Source organism: Malaclemys terrapin, chromosome 4 (assembly GCF_027887155.1).
Source record: "Malaclemys terrapin pileata isolate rMalTer1 chromosome 4, rMalTer1.hap1, whole genome shotgun sequence".
Classification (NCBI taxonomy): domain Eukaryota; kingdom Metazoa; phylum Chordata; order Testudines; family Emydidae; genus Malaclemys; species Malaclemys terrapin.
Window position 1 is genome coordinate 120,541,067 of NC_071508.1, and position 24,576 is coordinate 120,565,642.

General features: G+C 42.2%; 1 protein-coding gene across 1 annotated transcript in view; it reads right to left on the bottom strand.

The window, feature by feature from the left end:
* The window catches only part of EML5 (EMAP like 5), a 300,424-nt gene extending 294,063 nt beyond the window's left edge, over positions 1–6,361 (bottom strand). Inside the window, exon 1 of the mRNA XM_054025269.1 lies at positions 6,120–6,361. Within this exon, the coding sequence (XP_053881244.1) occupies positions 6,120–6,316 (197 nt within the window). The 5' untranslated portion in view covers positions 6,317–6,361. The remainder of the gene's footprint in view (positions 1–6,119) is intronic.
* Positions 6,362–24,576: the final 18,215 nt, after the last annotated feature.

Below are 24,576 nucleotides of genomic sequence, written 5' to 3' on the forward strand. Positions count from 1 at the left end.
CAATCTTCCCTCATAGGTCATGTTTTATAGACCTTTAATCATTTTTGTTGCTCTTCTCTGGACTTTCTCCAATTTGTCCACATCTTTCCTGAAATGTGGCACCCAGAACTGGACACAATACTTCAGTTGAGGCCTAATCAGCCTGGAGTAGAGCGGAAGAATTACTTCTCGTATCTTGATTACAATACTCCTGCAAATACATCCCAGAATGATGTTTGCTTTTTTTGCAACAGTGTTACACTGTTCACTCATATTTAGCTTGTGATCCACTACAACCCCCAGATCCCTTCCCACAGTACTCCCCTTCCTAGGAAGTCATTTCTCATTTTGATAGGCATAGTTAAGGTTTTCCATGCAACCTTAAGTCTGCCCTCATTCAGCAGTGCCCCAATATTCCCTATTAACACACACTGCTTTCCTCTGCCAATCCCACAGTTTCTGAAATCTACAAGCTCTTCACCTCCTTTTACAAGCTGTTCACTCTCACACACAGAATCCCATCTAAGACTATTAAAGAACAAAAGGGGGAAAAAAGTTGGTCAGATGGATACTATTTTGGGAGAGGACTTCTATCTCCAGAATCCCTGCTCAAATGACCCCAAATCTGGAGCACTAATCCTACTCTGTATTTTCACAAGGCATAGAAATTTTCAAAAAAATCTATACAAATATGCGGATTTTAGAGGACCTAAAAGCATCTTGTTATAAACAGCGAGGATAGATGGAGGGAAAGGGCTGTTCTACACATCCGTCTTCAGCATAGGAGACTCTGAAAGGTCTGAAGCAGCCTATTCATCTCAATGTGATGTTCTCAGCTGAGTGAGAACACCCCATGAAGAAAAATACAACCTGAAACAATTGCATCTCAGAGGGTGTTCTCATTCCCCTCCTGAGTGCTTTAGAGCCTGTGATATGCATGAAGTATGTTCATCCTCAGCTCCCCTCCCAAAAGGACAGGACTTCCCCAGAACCTGGATCACATGTGGGGCAAGGAGAAGGCTTCATACCTCCCCCAAAGGGCAAGGCCAGAACTCAGTTCACATGACTGTGGTAGGGAGGTGTTCCAACCCTTGTAGATGGGCACATGGGCCCCAAATCCTAGCACATACAAGGAGAGCAGGAGAGGAATTCAGACACCATCAGTGGGGCAAGGCTCCCTATCTCCCAGCTCATGAGGGGAGTCCCAGAGAGGCAAGAACCCTCCCACATTTAGACACACAGGAAGGGAGACTATGGGGCTGACAAGTGCGCCTGCCCCATTCTCCTTCAGTCCCTCTGCCACTCACACTCACATCCCCCTTCTCAATGTCCCACTTCTCCACTCCCGCTAATCCCCACACCACCCTTACCTGAGCCTCCAACCTCTCTCCCCTCCCCTCCCACCAATCCTAATTTATTCCCCTCCCCTCACTGCAGCCCCAAAGATCTCTCCTTTGACTCCCCCACACCTCTGCCCCCTAATACTCCTTCCCCTCCCAGGAAGTATTTACATATCTAATTTTATCCTTCAAAGACTTTGATTACATTCCCCACAAAATAAAATTGCCACCCATGATTCACAAATTGCAGCAACCTCCAGCCATTCAGTCCCAAACTCCTTTTGTCTTAGGTGGGGGCTTGTGATTAATGTATCCTTAGTTATGATAATTGAACCCATCAATCTCAACAAGGTCAGTGATTCATCCAATAATGATCACCTCTCAGTTTAACAGTACCAGGCCGCAGAACTAAAGTGTTTTTGGGGGGCCCTGTAACTCAGAAACCTGTCTCTTAAATGACCCCAAATTTGGAACACTAACACTACTGCATGCAAGAAACACCAAATTTCAAAGCAATCCAAATAACCATTTGGATTTTAGAGCACTTACAAGAGTCAAGTTTTATAATATATAAAATGGTGGGAAAGGAAACCCTCTGTTTTTTCTGTATTGACACATGCACTATAAAAAAATTTACATTTTCTTAAATACCATTCTCAATTTGTGTCCTCCAAAAGCTTAGTGGAAGCCATATACTACTTTGGGTAAAACTCAACAGATTGAGACCATTTTGGCCTGCATCACATCAATAGTTTGATCTTTAGCTCTGGCCAGAGAACCCACCTAGAAACTTTTTGAAAAATGACTATTTTCGTGGGGGGCCTTATATATATATATATATATATCTCAGGAGACCATGACTCAAATGACTTCAAAGTCAGGTCACTGCATCTTCCTGAGCCACACCAAACTTCAAAGGAATCCAACTAAACATGTCAATTTTGGAGGATTTAGCAAGGCTGACCTTTAAACAGAAGTTGTGACACAACTTTAACTATAGTGGCACTGCTGAACTACTCTAATAAAGAATAAGATAGAATGTAATACTGAAAATATTATAATATGCATCAATGATATACCCTCACCTGGAATACTGTGTTCACTTCTGGTTATTGACTCTCAGAAGATACATAGCAAAAATAAATGGAGTCCTAATACGAGGAACAAAAATTATTAGAGGCATGGATAGCCCTTTTATGAAGAGAAATTGAGAAGACTGGGACTGTTCATTTTAGAGAGGAGACAAATAAGGGGAGGGACATGATCGAGGTATGCAAAATAATTAATGATATCAGAGAAAGTAATTTGAGTGATTCTAATTACTCTCTCATATAACAAAAACAAAAGGACATTCAATTAAATTGAAAGGCAACGAACAGATAAAAAGAAAACTTTTTTTCTCTCTCAATGCATAATTAACCTGTGGGACTCATTCCCACAGGTAAAACTGAGGCCAAGGGTTTACCATGATTAAAAATAAGATTAGACATTTTATATGGATAATGAGGACATCTAGCTAAATTAGGTAGGATTAAACCATGTGTGTGTGTTTTATTTTAAATAAGAGGTTTAAATCTTGACACCAGAAGCTAACCACTAACTGATGGTACATCGCTACCTCGATATAACGTGACCGGATATAACACAAATTCGGATATAACACGGTAAAGCAGTGCTCCGGGGGGGCGGGGCTGCACATCCAGTGGATCAAAGCAAGTTCAATATAACGCGGTTTCACCTATAACGCAGTAAGATTTTTTGGCTCCCGAGGACAGCGTTATATCGAGGTAGAGGTGTATTAGGAGGAAACTGTCTACTATGGACAAGTTATTCCATAATTGACCACTAAAGCAGTTCTTGCACCTTTCTCAAGCATCCAGTACCCACCATTATCAGAAACAGGATACTGGACTGGTCTAGAGGGACAACTGGTGTGATCTGGTATGAAAATTCCTATCTTCCTAAGTGCTGGTTAATATCAGAATGCCATTCAAAACATGCCATATCTATGCAGAAGAGTACCAATGATCTACCCACCTTGTATTATGGGACCTAGTTATCAAAAGTTTATAATGCAATTTAAATTTAGCAGATGTAGATCTGTATGTATTCAAGTTTGATTTTTTAATACATTATAAAGTTTAAAACCTCAGTCCTGCCTTTACAACTGAGAACTCACGTATGCATACAGAAATGGCAATCCTGCAGTTTTCTTCCTGCAGAGATTGTAAGTAACAACATCGCAGTATTCAACAAATGTGTTTTATCAAATCAAACTGTATGAGCAAATTTTCAGTACACTGAAAACTTGCTACTTTATGGAGAGAAAATAAAGCAGCTATAATGATTATTCTGTTATATAATTCCACCTTCAATGACATTCTCACATTTTTCCCATAGCTAATTTCTTTGAGAAAACAATTTAATATAATATTTCAGGATGATGAGATACTAAAATGTATCTTTAAGAACTAATGCCCTCAGTCACCAAAGTTAAGTTTGAAAAGCTATCAAGGATCGGGTTGTTGTTTTATAAAGGAGAAAGTAGAAAGTAACCCCATTAATCATAAAAAAAAACGATGGTATCATTGGAAACAGTCATTCTACTGTTGAGATGAATGTTCATTACATCTTCAAGTGTTCTAACAGTTCTATATAGTCTTTCTAAAGTTTGATAGGTATACAAAACTGTACAAAATTGAAAATACTCCCCGCTCCACAAGGGTGTCCTCAGCAAACAGATAAAGAATCAGATCATCATAACAGCACTACTTGGTAAAGCAAGAACTTCCTGTATGTTTGATCATGATACCACAGAAGCCAAAACGTATCTACTAACAATCAAGGAAGTCACTAAAGATTTCCCCCTTGCAGAATTTCTGCTCTTTGGTACAGTTTGAATGATAGGTAGTTATTAGCCTGTTATCTCAAATTAGCTCTCCATACAAACATTCATAGAGACCAAAGAAATTTCACAGTTGGAAGCCATAAACAATTTCTTTCTCATGGCCCAATCCTGTCAACACGTCTACCAGGTGTAATGCTGTAAGTAGCCCCATTGAAATCAACAGGGAAACTTCATGATAACAAGTGCTACATCAATGAGAACTATTCATGTCAATAATAACTATGTAGTAAACCTTTGCAGGATTGGGCCCTTCATTCGTATGAGCTGTTCTCAAAGGAAGCAAAGGCTCATGGGGGCTATGGTGAAGGGTTTTCCATAATGCCTGAGGAGTTGATGACAATTCTCAAGGTGCTTTTTTGTTTCAGATTAAGAAGAAATTGTCAAAAAAAGAATGAAATGACCATAGAACAAATAGCTAATTCACATATCTGATCCAGCTTGGTTGCATAGTACACCACAGCATTCCATGAGCTACATAATTTTTTCTTCTCATTTTGAGCACCAAGTAGGAATTAATTTATGGACAGAATGGTCTGTAAGAGAAGCTCATACCCATACTGTAAAATCTTCAAAAGTTTGAAAAGACCCTAAACAGAATTTTAAGATCAAAATAAAAACAGAAATATTTGTGGCCATTTTGGTCCAGATTTCTAGAATGTATTAAACCCTGAATGAAAGAGTCAGCATCCATTTTACTCTCTATGTGCAATGCTAGTTAATACCTTTGTACAGCAATTATAAAAGATATGCCAAGTGCTTTCCAGCATCACAAGCAATTCACAGTATACAATGTGTTTTTACAAGATTTACTGGCTACTGAAAATTGTTCTCTAAATAAAAACAGCAATCAAAGGACAACAATATTTAAAATCCACACACAATGAGGCCTACTGGAAGAGAAAGGATTGCTGACTCAGGTTCACATCTACCCTTTATACACTTCAAAATACTGCCACTGGCCTTCCAATGCTACCTGGGTATCCAAAAACCTACTATTGGTTTGGTGTATTTAGGAAATAACTCTGCCTCCATGACATCTACTCTGCTTCTGCACCACTGGTGTTTAATCTTTTTTATTAACTCACCATTTAGCCTACTACAATTAGACAGATTTGTTGAATAAATTTCAAATGTGCAAGAACGTTTGGTATTATAAAATTATCTTAAACGTTGCAGAAACTTTCATTTCCATACTGTAATCGCTGTATTTTAAATGTGGGCCAAAGGTCTACCTGCTGCAGATTAACCTCCTCCTGAGTTGAATGACTTTGAAATGCACATCAGATTACTACTTCCCACTTCCCAGCCTTTTGACTTTCACACACAGATGGGAACCAAGCAACGGTCGAGACACATCATTTTATACTGGCAAAATATTGACATACAGCCATGCATACAAATTTCAGCACCAAGCACCTGAGGAAAGCAAGCAGTGAACCGCGCGATCCAAAAGCCGTTTCTAAAGGGATTTCTATTCTTGCTGCCATACAAGACAAACTAAATTGGGGGGGGGGGGAGAGATTAAAGCCACACTGTCATTGCCATATTCCGATTCTTTCCAATATTCTGCTTGTGATCACGCCAGGAGAAAGGGGTGGGAGGGCTGGTGATCCTGGCACGGGACATGACACAGTCCGGTATCCCAAGTACAATTTGTACCGGTGTTTCTGAGGATCGGGATCTCGGATACCCGGGGATGTCCTGGTGCCCCAGGCAGGGCTTCGCCGGGTGCTCCCGCGGCTGAAGGTGGAGGCGATAGGGGAGAGTAGGGGGGTGCAGGATAGAAGGGTGTCTCTAGTCGCTGGGATATCCCGGTGCCCCGGCCGGATTTCGGCCGGAGCTCGGGCGGCTCTGGGGCGAGGGCACAGGGAAGGTCGTGAGGGTCTCGGTACCTGATTATGTCGTCCTGGTGCCCCAGGTAGAATTTCTGCCGGTGCTCCCGGGGGCTGTAGACCACGCCGACCCCCGCCACGAAGTAGACGATCTCCTTAGCCGCCGTGTAGTAGAGGTTGTTGCGGCACTGGTGACCCCGGTAGCCATAGACCCACTCTAGCCGCAGGTGGCTGTTGGGGGCATGCTGGTCAGCCATGTCCCCACCGCCGGCCGGCTCCGCGTCTCCCCCGCCGGAGCCCCAGAGGAGAGGGGGTCAGTTACCCTCCCCCCTCCCGGGCTCGGTATCTCCCTCGCTAATCCCTGGCCGCCGACATGGATGCCCGCTGCTGCCTCTCCTCCGCCTCCTCACAGAGGGCGCCGCCGAACGAGCTGGGCTGGTCTCCTCGCGCCAGACATGGCTGCACTGTGACACCGCCCGGAACAGTTAGCGCCAGAAACGGCTTCCCCTCAGAACGGGTTGTTGGACCGTAGTGCGCATGCCCGGGCCGCGTGAGCATGCCCGGCGCCGCCTGCGGAAAGCGCTGCCCTTCTCTGCCGCCAGAGCCCGCTCACAGAGTGGGTAGAAAGCGAGCGGAGGGAGGAACGGACAGGACAGAGCAGGGGGCAATACATGGCTGAGGGAGGGTGAAACAGGTGGAGGGAGGGGCAAAGTCAGGGACAAGATGCAGGAGCTGGGCTTAAGAAAGAGGCAGGTGGGCTGATTGGCAGCCAGGGGAATGGACAAAGGGGACTGGGCTGGGCAAAAGGAATGAAAGTTACCAAACGGGGTGAGCCATCTGCAGTGGTTGCCAACATGCGGGGTGGGTAGCAGCGAAACCTGTGTTTCTCTGTGGAGGATACATCTCAGCACCACCTACCTAGGTCGTGTGGTGTCTAAAACTGGGGGTAGCCCAATGTCTAGAATAAGCAGCTCTTCTCTAGCTGAAATAATGTATCGAGCAACCAAAGACGGCTTGATTCCATGAAGTAGTTTACAGATACCCTCTACCTCCAAAAGGGTTCCAGAGTTATCATATATGGCTGTAGTGTTTAAAAGAATTCCTTATCAGTTTACATAGGTGTAGCATGGCTGCATATAGCCTCATCTCTTATCTGCAATGCTGTGCCTGGCCGGTACTTCATTCAGTTCCTGTATTGCGCTCTTAAAAATAAAATAGTATTTAAAATACTTTTAAATAGTATTTTTATTACACATTGTCCTTAGCGCACCATCATTTACCTTGATTAAAATCATGCTAATGTCAAGATGCTATTTAATTTATGGTTTAAATCGCAAATAATCATGGAAAATAATAATTGACAGTATTAGCTAAATCACATCTCATAGTGTTTTCTGGTATAACACTTCCTATGGTCTTAGTGTGATTTTATAATTTACAATTATTTCTACATTTGTTCTTTTTCCTATAGGATGAGTTTATTCTTTACCAGATGACTTTAAGGTTGTATGAATTTCTGGGTTATCATCACAACTTCTTCCTTTCGCTGTGATCCACCAAAGAGAATTTTCTTTCTTAATTGTTATTTCTCCTTTCTTTGAAGTACTTGTGATGAATCTCAGGGCACCCACGACTGTGAGTCACCTTGTTACCCTGTGCCTCCAGCATGAAATAGTCATGCCTATGCCTGGCTGGGTGTCAGCTCCCTACCACCAGCTTACTGGTAGCCTTTCAGCTGCTCAAGCATTCTCTTCTGGACTACCCCTGCCCTGTCTTTACCTTGCCTACAGCTAAGCCAAACCTAATTACAATATAAATACCTCCTGAAAGGACTCAGGGATTCCACTATAAAAAAACATGAAAAAGTGGTGGGCTACATGAGAGACCAACAGAGAGAGAGAGAGAAATAAATAAATAAACAAACAAACAAACAAACGGAAGCAGGGCCAGAGGACTGGGAACTGGTGGAGTTTAGGATTTTGGACTTTGTTGGGACTCATTGAGAACAAGTGGATTAGTTTGTGATTAAGGACTGAGGTTTATGTAAACTGTATATAATATTAAACCAGCTCCAGAAAGGGGTGCTGAGAGTCACAACAGAGACTATCTGGAGTGCTTAAGGGGTCCACAAGACAGGCAAATGGGAGCAGAGTACCTGTACAGCAATCTCTGGCCATGAGAGGGTGCCCAATAAGCAGCCACACTGCTCTACCCATATATTTATTAAAATCAAAACAGAGCAGCAACACAAACAAGAAGCATTACTGTCTGCATTGAGATTCATGAAGCCTGGAACTGTGACTTAGAAATAAAGCTGGCCAGAACGTAGTCTTTCCCTCCCAAGCAAAATTTTGAATTTTTGAAAAAACTTTAATCCCAAATCAGGACAAAAGGTGGGGTGGGGGGAGAAGAGACATTTTTCGCAGTTAGGGATAGATTATTTTCAGTCTATTTCAGGAAACCTGAAATTTTCATCTTGCTGCCTGGGCAGTGTGTGGAGCCTGGGAGTCCAAGCTGCCAGGAATCATGCGAGGCAGGGAACTGAGCAGCCTGACCTGAAAATTCCTAAACAGTTCTACTCAACAGTATTAAATGCACCATTATTCTTTATAGTGTGTTAACTCTGACATGGCTAGCTTGTGTGGCCACCATAGCTCCTTCACACTGAGAGATGTTTGCAGTGAATGTCCACAGCCCCTGTGTATGTCTTTCGTGGGAGTGATGTGTAAAACCAGTTAAAACATTTTAAACTTAGAGAATTAACACAAAATTCCCTCCCCCAATTTCACTTATTCCCTTTCCTTAAGCTACATACAATCTTTTGTATACACCTCTACCTCAATATAATGCTGTCCTCAGGAGCCAAAAAAACTTACCATGTTATAGGTGAAACCACATTATATCGAACTTGCTTTGATCCACCGGAGTGCGCAGCCCCGCCCCCCCCGGAGCACTGCTTTACCGCGTTATATCGAGGTAGAGGTGTATTAATATGTATTAAACTCATTTTCTAGTGATACATAGGCAGTCCCATAAATTTACAGACTGGAGCCAAAAAAATGAGAATGCAACTTACATGACTCTTTCTTCCTATAGCCTGAAGCCAACAAATCGATTGGGTGATATGTTTAAATAATATTAAACGTGCATGGTAACAGAAATGATTCATTTAATAACTTTTAGATGTTATGATCATCATCATCTATTATAGTTAACTGATGTGCAATTAAGTTGTGCCACTGACTTCAATGGGCCTAGCATTTTAACCTCGGATCACACTTGTAACACACTGGAGGACCTAAACCAAGGATTCTGTGGCACAGTTCTCAAGGTTAGTGAAACAAACTTCAATATACTGGCCAAATTCTAACTCAGAATCATAGAACTGGAAGGGACCTCGAAAGGGCCTCTAGTCTAGTCCCCTGCACTCAAGGCAGGACTAAGTATTATCTAGACCATCCCTGAAAGGTGTTTGTCCAACCTGCTCTTAAAAATCCCCAACTTGGGTAATTACATCCGCCTGATGAAATTCCTCCAACTGTTTCAACTGATATTCCTTTCTATAGGTATTCTTCACTTTTGTCCTAAACTGATGTGTATTTCTGATTTGTGCTCTTTAAGAAAGCAGTTGCTGTCTAACCCAATGATAGGTGAATTAACTTTTGTAATGTATACTAAAAAAAAAACCCAAAACAAAACCCCTCCATCTATATTAAAAGAGGCTTCTAAGCCAAGTACTCAAGTGAGGACATGCCAGAATTAAGATTACCAGTGTAATCTTATTTAGCCCCCTTGTGTGTGTGTGTGTGCGCACATTATGAGAATTACATGATCACTTCAATCTGTGACAGTTCTCCATTATTGTTACCTCCCCATATCTACTTTCTTCATATATTCCTCCCTCCTCCCCCATCCACTTTGGTGAAAAGAGATGTGAAGAAAATTGTTCATTTAGCTTATCTGCAAATTCATTATCCTTCTGAATTGCTCCTTTTACTCCTTTGTGATTGAGGCAGACCTATTGATTCTGTTACAGGCTTACAGCTTCTGGTATTTGAAAAATCATTGTTGGGTGTTTATCTCAAATTTTCATCTTAGCCCTCTTAATTTTTTTCTTACATATTGGCTCTACACTTATTATTGGCCTTATTAGGGTTGTATTTCTATTTTCAGAAGGATAGCTGTCTGGCTGAAATAACCTCTTGAGCTCTGCCATTGAGCCATGCTGGTTTATAACTTGCTTTCCTATTTCCTCTTTTGTCCGGAAGTCTGCATGCCACGTGTGACTCTTATTCAATAGCATTTAAGCATACCATAATAGGTAGCATTCTTGCCAGATCTTAAAGATTGTAATTTCTTTTGACTTTAGGGCCTTTTTTATTTACTTCCTCATTTATGTGAAAACTCACTTTCTGAAGTTGTGCCACCATACTAGTTTGAGACCTTTCCACGCCCAAGCATACTAAAATTAATGTTGTCACTATTACTTAGTGTCTCATCTCTCTCATGCCTACATATCTGATAATTACTACTTGAACCAGCTGCTGGGTGTTACTTAGGATCTATTAGAAAACAAGCACTGCATGTGTGTTCTTTGTAATGAGCAGTTCCAAAAAGCACTTGTTTAAGAAATCACTTCTTTACATAAAATATACTGTAAATCTTGTCACTATTGCTATAACAATACTTTTGCTATAACTGTATATTGTGCTGAATGAAAGCTTTTCATAGTTATTTGAATTCATTTAGAGATAGTGTAGGACTTGCACTGTGTAGTGACACAATATGTAATTTGCACTGATCTGTTTGACAACAAAGAAACACAAAAGGTGTTTCTGTTTTACCTTAAACGTGTTTTCATAAAATTAAATACAATAATCAGCACCATGGACAGTACCATTTAACACTTTCATTAACCGTTTGTTTTTTGAGGGAGAGCAAGGTTGGAATTGTTCAGTGTCTGCTAATTCCTTATGTAGATGTGACCATACCATTGGCTGAAGAGGCTGGAATCCTTTTGTGATGATTGCCATGTAACCCTGTTCAGGCTGAATTCATATGCATGAAGAAGAGAGAGAAAAAGGAAGAGGGACTGAAAGCAGAGCATCAGTGAGCATGTAGAAGTGTGCAGAAGAATGAAGAGAAGACTGGTGGAGAAGAAGCTCAAGGATCTCAAGTGACTGATGAAGAGATAATGGTTGGTGCTGAGGTGGGAACAGTTGGGCTGCTAGCTGCAGAAAAGGCTATGAGTGCCTAAGCTGAGCAGGTGGAATGGTAATTGGGGAAGGGAGGCAGTTGTCATAAACTCCTTCCTGTCAATTTTCTATTGGTAGCAAAAACTGGTGCTGAGAATGTAACATTTTCCACTCCTTCTTCATAGGCATAGGAGTAGCAAGTTATTATAGCTGGTCTTCTCAGATTTTGCTACCACTCAATCCTTCCCCTTATCTTGGTCCTGGGGTGGCAAATTCAAAGATAAAAAGGAGTTAATAAAGAAAAATCAAAAATTAATACTAAATATTTTTATGAGTGGCCTACAGTTATGCCTATCGTATTTGTGTTGTAGGTATTTTGTTTTCCAGCATCCCACTGTGGGTTCTCCTATTAATTATAAATTTTAGATCCTTTTATAACAAGTAGAAAACATTTCACATCAGAAGTGGGTTTAAAGTTTTCTTCCCTATAGTTCCAGTAATCACTATTTCTTTTTTTTAATCAATCATTGAAATCAGCTTGTTCCTATATATGCACACACTTTTATATTGTGGCACAGTACCTACATGAGGTAGACAAGGCTTTCTTTGGACAACTAACAGAAGTTTCCAGATCACAGGCCCCGATTTTCATGGGGGACTTCAATCACCCTGACATCTGCTGGGAGACCAATACAGCAGTGCACAGACAATCCAGGAAGTTTTTGGAGAGTGTTGGGGACAACTTGCCAGTGCAAGTGCTAGAGGAACCAACTAGGGTTTGTGCTCCTCTTGAGCTGCTGCGCACAAACAGGGAAGAATTGGTAGGGGAACTAGAATTGGGTGGCAATCTGGGCAGCAATGACCATGAGATGGTCAAGTTCAGGATCCTGACAAAAGGAAGAAAGGAGAGCAGCAGCATACAGACCCTGGACTTCAGAAAAGCAGATTTTGACTCCCTGAGGGAACTGATGGGCAGGATCCCCTGGGAGGTTAATGAGAGGGGGAAGGGAGTCCATGAGAGCTGGCTGTATTTTAAAGAAACCTTATTGAGGGCGCAGGAACAAACCATCCCTATGTGCAGAAAGAACAGCAAATATGGCAGGCGACCAGCTTGGCTTACCAGAGAAATCTTCGCTGAGCTTAAACACAAAAAGGAAGCTTACAAGAAATGGAAACTTGGACAGATGACTAGGGAGGAGTATAAAAATATTGCTCGAGCATGCAGGGGTGTAATCAGGAAGGCCAAAGCAAAATTGGAGTTGCAGCTAGCAAGGGACGTGAAGGGTAACCAGAAGGGTTTCTACAGGTATGTTAGCAACAAGAAGGTGGTCAGGGAAAGTGTGGGATCCTTACTGAATGGGGGAGGCAACCTAGTGACAGATGATGTGGAAAAAGTTGAAGTACTCTATGCTTTTTTTGCCTCGCTCTTCACAGACTAAGTCAGCTCCCAGACTGCTGCACTGGGCAGCACAGTATGGGGAGGAGGTGAGCAGCCCTCAGTGGTGAAAGAACAGGTTAAGGACTATTTAGAAAAGCTGGACATGCACAAGTCCATGGGGCCGGATTCAATGCCGTCCAAGGGTGCTGAGGGAGTTGGCTGATGACTGCAGAGCCATTGGCCATTATCTTTGAAAACTTGTGGCAATCAGGGGACATCCCGGACAATTGGAAAAAGGCAAATATAGTGACCATCTTTTAAAAAAGGGAAGAAGGAGAATCCGGGGAACTACAGACCAGTAAGCCTCACCTCAGTCCCCGGCAAAATCATGGAGCAGGTCCTCAAGGAATCCATTTTGAAGCACTTGGAGGAGAGGATGGTGATCAGGAACAGTAAACGTGGATTCACCAACGACAAGTCATGCCTGACCAACCTGATTGCTTTCTATGATGAGATAACTAGCTCTATGGATATGGGGAAAGCGGTAGACACAATATATCTTGACGTTAGCAAAGCTTTCGATTTGGTCTCCCACAGTATTCTTGCCAGCAAGTTAAAGAAGTATGGATTGGATGAATGGACTATAAGGTAGATAGAAAGCCGTCTAGATCGTCGGGCTCAACGGGTAGTGATCAACGGCTTGATGTCTAGCTGGCAGACGGTATCAAGTGGAGTACCCCAGGGGTCAGTCCTGGGGCCGGTTTTGTTCAACATCTTCATTAATGATCTGAATCCATCACATTATATTTACTGGTACTTAAGCATGTGCTTAACTGCCTATATGAATATGAATGTCCTCAGATGCATACTTATGTGATTTGCCAATTTGGGCCTTAAAGACTATTAATTTACCTTTTCAAATTTTATTTTCATTTATCTGCCTCACATAATGTTAGTCGAAATTGGCAGACATGGCATGTACCTGTCAACATATTAAAAAAAATTATAAATTAATCTATTTAAATTACATAAAGCAGTTCATAAATACCTACATAATAGGAATCCTGTTTACTGTTAAAAAGAATGGTTAATAGAAAACTAATTATAAGCTTTATTTATTTATTTATTTGTAAGAGAACAAATGCTGTCTTGTTCTAAATACAAACTTATAGATACCGAGGTCAAATTCTGTCCCCACTGAAGTCAATAGTAAAACTACTGTTGTCGTCAGCAGGTCCAACATTTTACTATGTATTTAAATTAACATGTTACTGAATACATTTTCAGCAGCAGGAAGTACTACAAAATGCTATAATTAGTTGTGTATTTTGATACTCTCTCTTTATGGTTTAAATAGTTTATAAATCTATAGTTAGAAGGTGTGACAAAGTTCCTCCTCTGCCTTGGTGGATCCTGTGCTTATTGGCGGATTTGCTCGCCTCAGAGATTCATGGCAGCCCTCAGTTTGGCCACTTTTGCTGGTGGCTCAAAGCTGCCGTTCACTCAGCTAACCTTATCACTGGCCAGCATGGGGAAAGGGAGGAGAACAATCCCTGTAGTCTCTGCTGATCCACCTAGTGGGTCAGGGGACAGGCCAGGAACCTTCCCCTTTGGTGGAACCCACAGTCCAGGTCAACTCCTCTTGTATCCAATAGGGAGTTGGGGGGAACCTGAGCCTGCCTCTACTCCAGGTTGTGGCCCAGGGCCCTATGGATCACAGCTGTCTACAGTGTTTCCTCACCGCAGGACCTTCCTCCTGATGCCTGATGACACTTGTACGCCTCAGTCCTCCAGCAGTACGCCTTCTCACTCTCAGCTCCTCACACACACCTCACTAACTGAAGTGAGGTCCTTTATAAACCAGGTGCCTTGATTAGCCTGCCTGTCCTAATTGATTCTAGTAGTTTCTTAATTGGCTCGAGGTGTCCTAATTAGCCTGCCTGCCATAATTGGTTCCAGCAACTTCCTGATTGTTCTGGAACAGCCCATTATCTTACTCCGGGAAAAGGGACCTGCTTAATCTGGGGCTAATATATCAACCTTCTATCACTCTCCTGTAGCCCTCTGGCCTGACCCTGTCACAAAGGATATTCATTAATATTTCCAATTTACAGTACAAAAGTTGTCCTAATTTTCCATTTGCTTAAGTTTTTATGTCCTCAATATTATGTCTCCTCCAAAACTTATTTGAAAAAGGGCTTCTATTTTACCTCAGAGTATGAGTAGTTTTAGTAGAATGAAGTTGAATACTCTCACTTTGAGACTACTGATACGTCAGATGATTTCATAACCATCTTTTTATTAAAAATGTTAATATTCTTCCTTAAAACTTCTTTACCAGTGCACTAAAGATGACAACCACTACCAGTGGTAATCCACATTGTTACAATTCACTAAAGGATGCTTTCTGAACCTCTAAACAATGCAATAAGTACCATACTTCAGATCACCAACCATCTGCCACCAATCTTCATCTTGCTTTTACAGTCACTACTATTCTCAGCAGAGATGTTCAGGAATCACAATGTACAAATACAATTGTCATTCACACACTCTGGATCTAAATGACCTGTCTTCAATGTGCATTCCACTTCCAATTAAATATTTACCACAGTAATCCATCTAGGTGAGCTTGGAAATTTGTATCAAGCACCATCAATTCATATATTTGGGCATAAGCTTTCGTGAGTAAAAACCTCACTTCGTTTTTACTCACGAAAGCTTATGCCCAAATAAATCTGTTAGTCTTTAAGGTGCCACCAGACTCTTTGTTGTTTTTGTAGATACAGACTAACACGGCTACCCCCTGATACTTGACATCAATTCATATAACAGCCTAAACAGATTTAAATGAAGCACATGAAGTGAGGCTGATTAAATACCTTTGCCTCTTCCATCAATAATCTTACACTGAAAATCTGATTCTGAACTCTCCAAACAAATTGATTTTGAACTGTAAACTAAATATAGAACTCTATTCTAACTGCAATTTACATGACCGCCATCTTACAATGTTATCTAAAATGACAAAGTAGTACCTTACTTGCATGCAAAACTAATGGTATATTTCTCTCCTTTTCAGATATTTCTCTACAACTAAAAATGGTGTGGGCTGATCAGTCCATAAACATAATGCAATTTATTTTTCCTTTTAAAATATCATCAACTGATTGATGCAAATTATTAGATTTAAAAAGTCAAGATCACATCTTTCTGCATATTACTAAGCAGAGATTTGAAAATATAATCCATTGTACTGACTTCACAAGAGATCTCTCTCAGCCAAGCCTTTTGACAATCATGCAAATGCACTGCTATAATAAAGGTCACTACAGAGCCAACATACACTACTGTAGGTTTTAAAAAGATGTGACAACAGTTCCTTTAGAGATGAGAATATGTGGCAGATATATTCAACAAAAACTAAGGGCAATTAAACACATGCAACAACAGTATTCAAAATTAATTTAACCACAGACAAATATCCTTAAAGTCGTCAATTGCTTATTTCATTGTATAAATACTGTATTCAGATACTGCATACCATAGATATGCCATTTACTGCCCTCACATTACTCCCTCTGCTTGTGTTCAGACCTTTGCCCTACATTGCATCTGTCTTGGCTATTTAGATTAAAACTCATCAGGGCAGGGGCCATTTACTACTCTGTTTATATAAGGGCTACCACAATGGGGCACATTCTTGGTTGGCCCTTAGGTACTACCATAAACATGTTAAGAAGAAGTTACTCATCTTTTGCAAAAACGATGGTTCTTTGAGATGTGTCCCGCTATGGGTACCCCACTGTAGTTGCACTTGCATCCCTGCGCTGCTGATAGGAAAACTTTGGTAGCAGTGTCTGTTCAGCCTGCACATGCACTGTTCCCCCCATTGTGCTCTGCCACAAGGCTAACCAGCACGTGTACTAAATTTAGGTCCCATGCTGGGGTAGGATATCTGGGTTGGAGGAAAAGGTTTACTATACCCTGAGGAACTGTTTTGCGGTTGGGTGTGAGAGCACTGAATATCCCTCTATTTTTTGATGGAAGGCTGCTATGGCCGCTGGGTGAACTCTGAGTGAGCTAGGAGCTAGTCCTGATTTCTTGAGAGGCAGTATATGATCCAAGACTGGATCCATTGGGAGAGCAGCAGATGTTGGGGAAATTTGTCAGGAATTATATCAAACCTGAAACCTGGCCCACTTGGGCAGGTAAATGACACATTTTCTACTGTGTAGTAACACTTCCTGTACCTCCTCAGAGCCAGTGGCGTAGCCAGGTGGAGGGAACAGGGGGAGCAATAAAAAAAAAAAAAAAAAAGGCGCCACCCGCTGCGGCTCTTTTACCCACCCGGCGGCGCTTCGGGTCTTCGACGGCAGGCTCTTCACTTGCTCCGGGTGTCTTCAGCGGCACTGAAGGTCCCACCACCGAAATGCCACTGAAGACCCGGAGCGAGTGAAGGTCCCGCCGCTGAAGTGCCGCCGAAGACCCAGAGCGCCGCCGGGTGAGTAAAATAAAAGCGCCGCAGTGGGTGGCACCTTTTTTTTAATTTAAATCGCTCCCCCGGGTGAGTACTGTTGAGATGAGTTCCTGTCGGCATCCTGTAAAACTTGCCCATACCGGTATTGCTCTGGCCTCTTCTTTTGTCATTCAGTGTTGCACGCATTCTAAAACAATATGCATTTCCTCACCTTTTGGGGGCGAAGCCAGACTTTGAGGCACCTGCTCCCCTACTTGGTGTAAACTTTGCTTGTGCAAATCAGAAACGAACACAAACAGGTTTTGGGCCCCGTCCCCTATGACACTTCTATGATGTCATAGTTGGTACTTTATGGGCCTGCCTGCCATGTGCAGGCAGGGAGAGGAGAAAGAAAAACGAATCCTGTGTATCCTGTGTACACCCGTAACCAAGCCTGATCACCTCGAAGCCTCTCTCTCAGCTCACGTGTTTCAAACAGAGTTTCTACGTTTGCCGGTCGTTATGCGTTGGTTTGTATTTGTAAGTATCAGTTATTACTAAATGCTGCATCTTTGTTTATAAATATTGTTAGTAGATATTTTAGTCATTGTGTGTTTTAAGTTTCATTAATTCTATTAGCTAATCAAACGCTGCTCCCTTACCCCTTGTAATTATCCCCAATAAAACTTTAAATTGATTAATTTTAGTTGCGTGTGTGTGTCTGCAGTTTGCATCGTGACCCATACTCTCCTTGCATCCCTTACCAATATAGTATATTGCCACGTGCAGCCTGGTAAATAACGGGCCTGCATTTTCTTTCGCCCCTGCATGCCCGTGGCAATCCACAAGTACAAAGGCGCCAGGAAATTGACAAGGTGCCACTTGTGCTCAGTGGGGGAGCAGCCACTCCCCCTGGTTCCCTCCAGCTACACTACTGCTCAGAGCAGGCTCTTTCTATCTGCTGGAACCATGAAGAAACCAGGCCTTGAGCTGGATAATCCACAGGTTGGGATGGAGAGTGTGTCCTTTGTTCTGCGACAAGAGATCTGGAGTGGGTTGGAGAGAGATTGGCAGGTACGTGCCAGTTGTGACAGGTAAGGGTACCATGTCTTTCTCAACCATGAAGGTGCATTCACTTTTTATTTTTAATAGGACTTTCAATAGTAGATGGAATGGGGTAAAGGCATAGTGAAGGTCCTTTTCCCACAGAAGAAGGGAAGCATTCCCTAAGGAGTGTTGACCTAATCCTATCCTGGAGCAGTAGAATGGGCATTTCTTGTTCCAGAAAGTGGCAAACAGGTTTATAGTCGGTGCACCCCACCATCTAAATATGTTTTGTAGTACTGCTGGGTTTATCTCCCATTCGTGGTCGTGTAGGAGCTTGCGTCTGAGACTGTCTGCTATCGTGTTTTGTACTCCTGGAAGGTAGGCCGTTGATATTGTGATGCTGTGGGAAATGCACCAGTTCCATAGCTTTAGTACTTCTGCACAAAAGGGAGGGCAATCTGGTGCCTCCCTGGTGATTTATGTAGTTCGTGCATGCTATGTTATCTGTTAAGACCCTTGTACCTTTGATTAGTGGAAGGAAGTGGGTGCAGGCATTCCTGACTGCTGAGTTTGAGGAGGTTAATGTGAAGAGATATCTCTGTGGATGATCACTTGCCCTGTGTCATAAGATTTTTGAGATGTGTGCCTCACCTTATGAGGGATGTATCGGTGGTGAGAAGCAATGATGGGGAAGTTTGCAAGATGGGGATCCCCGTGCAGACATTTGCTGGGTCTTTCCGCCAGTCCAGGGAGTGTTTGACTTTGGTGGGCAGTGATAGAGGTTTGTCTAGTCTCTTTGTTCAGCCTGTAGACTGAGCTTAACCACATCTTGAGGCACCTCATGTGAAGTCTGGGATGAGATATCATGGATGTGCCTGCAGTCCCAGAAGTTGGCGGCAGTGTCTGCCTGATATGAGGTCAGGTTTGTACTGCCTCTCTGACTGTGGCCACGGTGTGGAACCTGTGCTGTAACAGGAGCACTCTCATCTGTAATGAGTTGAGATCGGCTTTTATGAGCTCTAGGTGCTGTACAGGGGTGAATGTCGATATTTGGACATTTGATTTGCAGGCCCCGCTCTGTGAACAAGTCTACAGGAATCTGAGTGACCCAGAGGGTATTGAAGGAGTGGGCTCTGAGGAGACAATCGTCCAGGTAGAGATAGATCATAGTCTCCTGGGAATGTAGGTGCACCGCCACTATGGAGAGGACATTAGAGAATTCTCTTGGAGCTGATGAGAGGCCAAGGGGAGCACTCTGTATTGGTAATTGTCCTGGCCCAGGGTAACTCGGAGGAACCGTCTGTGGGAAGGTAGTATCGATATGTGGAAATAGGCATCCTGCAGGTCGAGGACCAAAAACCAATCTCCCTATTCCAAAGATGGAATAATCGCTGCTAGTGTGACCATCCTGTATTTTTAAGCTTTGACAAATTTGTTCAGTGCTCTAAGTTCCAGTATGGGTCTCCAACCTCCCTTCTTCTTGGGTATCTGGAAATAACGAGATTAAAACCTTAGCCTCATAGGTGCTGAGGTACTGGCTCTACGGCTCCTAGCCAGAGGCACCGATCTATTGCTTTCTGTAATAAACTCTTATGAGAAGGGTCCCTGAAGAGGGACAGGGAAGGCTGTTGTGGGTGGGAGGGGAGGGAGGTGAAGTGGATGGAATACCCATTGTGAATGATTTCTAGCACCCATCAGTCAGATGTTATTTCGTTCCCAGTTGCTGTGGAACAGAGCATGGCAGTACCCAAATGGATGCAATAGGTTGATCAGCTGCAGTTTGTGTTGAGGGGTGTCGTCTGTTGGTGTTCTGATCAAGATGTCAAACTGATGTTTTGAGGTAGATGGTTGTGAAGAGAAAGACTGGGGGCCTGATGGTTTACATTTGGAAAATCTGGATTTTTTTCCTTTGAGGCTCACAATAGCGTTCATTTGGGAAAATGTATTGTGCAGGACTTATGCTGAGATTCAGGACATCATTTTCTTTTTTGTCCAGGTGTACGACTAATGACTGGAGAGTGGCCCTGGAATCCTTGAGCGTATGGAGAGAGACATCAGTTTTCTTGGCAAACAATTTAGTGCCTTTGAAGGGGGAGGTCCTCCAATGTTGTCTGTACTTCCTTAGGGAAGCGAGGTAGGGTGTAACCATAACACGCATCACACAACCACTGCTGTAGAAATGGACCAGGCTGCTGTGTCAGCTACATTAAGTGCTGACTGGAGTGCTGTCTTGGCCACTGGTTGTCCTTCACTAACAATGGCCCAAAACTGTTCATGCTGTGACTCCAGTAGCTGATCAATAAATGAGTTATGTTTGGGATGACTGAGATAGTCATATTTTGCTGTAAAACCTTGAATTTCACACCCAGTAAGACTAAAATGAGTTACTGAAAAACTGTGCATTTGACAAAGAAATTAAAGTAGACCTGAATAAAATAAATAGGAACCTTACATTTATTAGAACTCCAAGATTTTCAATCTTAATGATAATGATAATCAGGGTTCTTGCTGCAGCATGCCTCAGGGATATCCTGTAGTCCTCAAATGAAAAATAATCCCCAAATGCAGCCATAAGAGGGTTTGAATTATTTTAATTCCTGAATTTTGAATTGTTCTTTTGTAGGGTTGCAAGTAGAATGCCGTAACAAGCGATTTATTTTGCCAGTGAGATGTTATTACAGTCACAAAAGCATGGAAGTGAAATAAGAAACATTGCTGCATTTTACTCCCCTTCAGAGAGGATAAGAATGTACAGGCAGAGGAAAGATGTCTCCTAACATAATACACTTATGCATTTATAAAACTCGTGGATATTATCAGAATTTCTTTTAGCCATCATGATCAAGAATCAGTTCTCTAAGATTTTTGGATAATTTTTGCTCCTGAACGCCAATATATCATTTACCTACCTTCCTTAATATATTTACTTCTATATTTGCACTGCATGCATAACATATTTGTTTAGCATTGCTCCAAGACATGTCATTGACAACAAAGACTATTACTTTATTCGTGATTGGATCTATAAATAAATTCAAATCTGTTCGCTCTAAAATACTCAAAATGTCACCAAATTATACAGTAGACCCTTCCATTACTTCAAATATAAATATAAAGTAGCCTTCTCTTGACCACAAAACCTTCTGAAAGTGCAACAGGTACACCTATAAACCACTCAGCCTATGTTTTCCTTTTCATAATACAAATTGCAAACACCTCTACAGAATCATTCCACTCACATTTTCCTGTAATGTTCCCATCAATGAAAATCCTCTCTCACCTAAACAATGCCTCCCAGATCCAAAGAGTTGTGGTGCTAAATTAAGACTCTTCCTAGCAGTCACTATTCACAAGCAGGAAATCAATCTTTTTTTTTCACTCCCACGTTATCTGGTCCTAAGAAATGGCCTCTAAAATATTATTTTTATTGACTACCCTACAGCCTAAAGTTCTCTAGTTTTTCCACATGGCAGGTAATCGCTCAAGCAGAAGCAATGCAAGCTTTACCTACATGGTACCTCAACCCTGAACTGAAGGGAATGAGAAACTAATCAGTTTCCATACCCATTTACTCCTTGTCCTCTTTGAGACTGCAAACAAGCATGCCAGTTGTGGTGATAGTAGTTGTAATAGTTTAATATGTAGATACTTATTCACTATGAATTTTACTGAAACCAGCAACTACTTTCACATAAAATACTGGATCACTTGATGGTTACCTGTTCTGTTCATCCCCTCTGGGGCATCTGGCATTGGCCACTGTTGGAAGACGGTAGATGGATCTTTGGTCTGACCTAGTGTGGCCGCTCTTATGTTCTTATAAGCTACCATATGGTAACACCTTTAAATTGTTACCAGTCTGGGATGGATTTTAACTAGTGATATTAAACGTGAAAGGCTCCAGAGCTACAAAAAAATATATATACCTCAATTCCTTGAGGAGGATAATGCCAGTGTCTGAAATATATAAAGCACCTTAACCTGTGTGTAAATCCAGGCTGTTATAGAACTTACAAATTGTACTTAACTGGTATAGTGTGCAATATGCAAAACTCCTTTAAAAATAGCAAAATACCAAATATTTAGTCACTACTTGTCCCGAGTCTGTATAACGCTGACACCAGACCCCGGTTTTCGGCAGGCGGGATCAAACCTGGGACCTCTAGAGCTTAGTGCGTAAGCCTCTACTGCATGAGCTAAAAGCCAACTCGCTGTTAGCTAAGGCTGTAGAGCATCTCATTTTATCTCTCTCTCTAAGTGGTCTCAGTACCACTAGATAGGACAGAACACAACACACAGAAGGTGTGTGGGTTACATCTGCTCATACCAATTTCATCTGTTTTAGTCCCAGGTAACTTTAGAATTAATGTATAGACCTCAAAATGCAAACTGCAAGTGTCCTTCACCTTGTGTTCTATTATAAAATAGCGCCCCAGATGTACTAAATTACATAAAATGTTAACAAAAGATATTTCAAAAAGCATGGTCTCATAAATGTTCACAAAAATGCTTGGAAGCACTGCTACTAATCTTTTTAATAAATCAATAGTTACTGGCAAATGTTCATAATCCCTTTGAATGCCATGTCTTGCATACCGTTTGATACTATGCCAAACCATTAAATATATGCCGTAGGGTTTGCAATTTTAAACAAGCTAAGAACTCAATAGTGATTTGGCTACAACCCTGTACTGAAGTCAGTGCAGAGCATGACATCCTTAAGTGGAGCACTAAGAAGCCTGCTTGATCAAAGGCTGAAGCACAAGGTGTGCAGAATGAGCCCACCAGTTGCTACATGTTTTCATGAGATGCAGTGTGTGCTCCCATCGATAGAGACCACTATACAGGCAGGACAGGACTATGGCATTACCTCTTCATCCTCACAATCCTTATTAACCCCTTTTAGCTCAGAGAAGCACTCCCCATATAGGGAGCTTTGTGCTACCTTGTCCTCCTGCATTCACTCATGCATAGGCCAGCCATAATCCAACTCTAAACTGCTAAGCATGAGCAGTGCAAGCACAGCCTGTGCTACTTCCTCCTGCCCCCCATCAGAATAAAGCAGTGTTTATGCACATTATTTCCCCTTGGTCCAAGCTGTTAGCCAATATTTGGTACCCTCCTGGATCGTTTCCATTAGGAGGAAAAAAACTAACTATACGTATCAGATATTTCTTTGGTGTGTAGAGCTCCTTTAACACCAAAGAAAGCTCCTTTTGGGTTTTTGATGGACAGGGCTGGGTTCATCTGGATCCCGCCTCAAGCTCAGTAGGGTGTAACTTCCTTATTCTCTTACCAGATAAATTTACTTGATGGTGCCTCCTCCGATCCCTGCTCCTTCCTAATAGGATCACCAGGCAGCGAGGAGGTTTGAACGGAAAATTCCGACCACAGGATAGCCCTGAGTTGCTTGCCAGATAGCTGGAGACTCCTAAGGAATAAACACAAACAATATATACAGAGGAATTGTATTAAACAGGAAGAAAATATGACAGGACAGGGTAAACCAAAACTCCCACAGTCGCCAGTGCCCTCCCCATGCTGATAACACTAATGAATTTCCTCGGCACTCCCAATCGCGTGACCTGATATAACAGGAATAACATTTAGTGTCCTCTTGGTATGCATACCCTTTTCACAGGTCAGCAAGGGTGAGTATCTTCTGTAGCAGCAATAAGCAATTTGGCTGACTTGGTTCAGTACAGCCCAAAAGACTCATGTGGGATAAGATGGTAAGTCCCTTCAACAGGTTTAATAGATGTTAAGTAATCCCCAAATATTTACTCTATTGCTTGAGGACACAGTTCGATGAATACAGCGCCTTCTAAACCATCTGTCCAGACTATCTAACTAAAAGATGGTGCACTCACAATTCTGTGAATGATCCTCAGGTTCCGCGCTAATTCTGGACTCCTCAGCAATTGCACAAGGGCTGACAGCCTCAGTAGGCAGGCATCCTGTTCATACAGGAATCAGGCTGCTTATGTTTCCAAGATAATTACCCTACAAAATTCTAACGCCTAATCTCATACCCTAGAGCTCAGATGTAATCACAGCAAACTGGCAACCCCTGCAGCAAGAGCAGTACTTGCCACATGGTGACTGATTTATATAGGGAGCTTAAGCAGTGTTTCCTTTATACCTTTTAGCCCAGTGGTTAAAGCACTCACCGTGGATGTGGGAGGCACAGGGTCAATTCCCCTCTCTACCTGAAGGGGAGAAATGATTTGAACAGAGATCTCCTACCTATGAGGAGCGTGCTTTAACCACTGAGTTATAGGATAACTTGATAGGGGAAGGTATCAGAGGGGTAGCTGTGTTAGTCTGGATCTGTAAAAAGCGACAAAGAGTCCTGTGGCACCTTATAGACTAACAGACGTATTGGAGCATAAGCTTTCGTGGGTGAATACCCACTTCGTCAAATGCATGTAGTGGAAA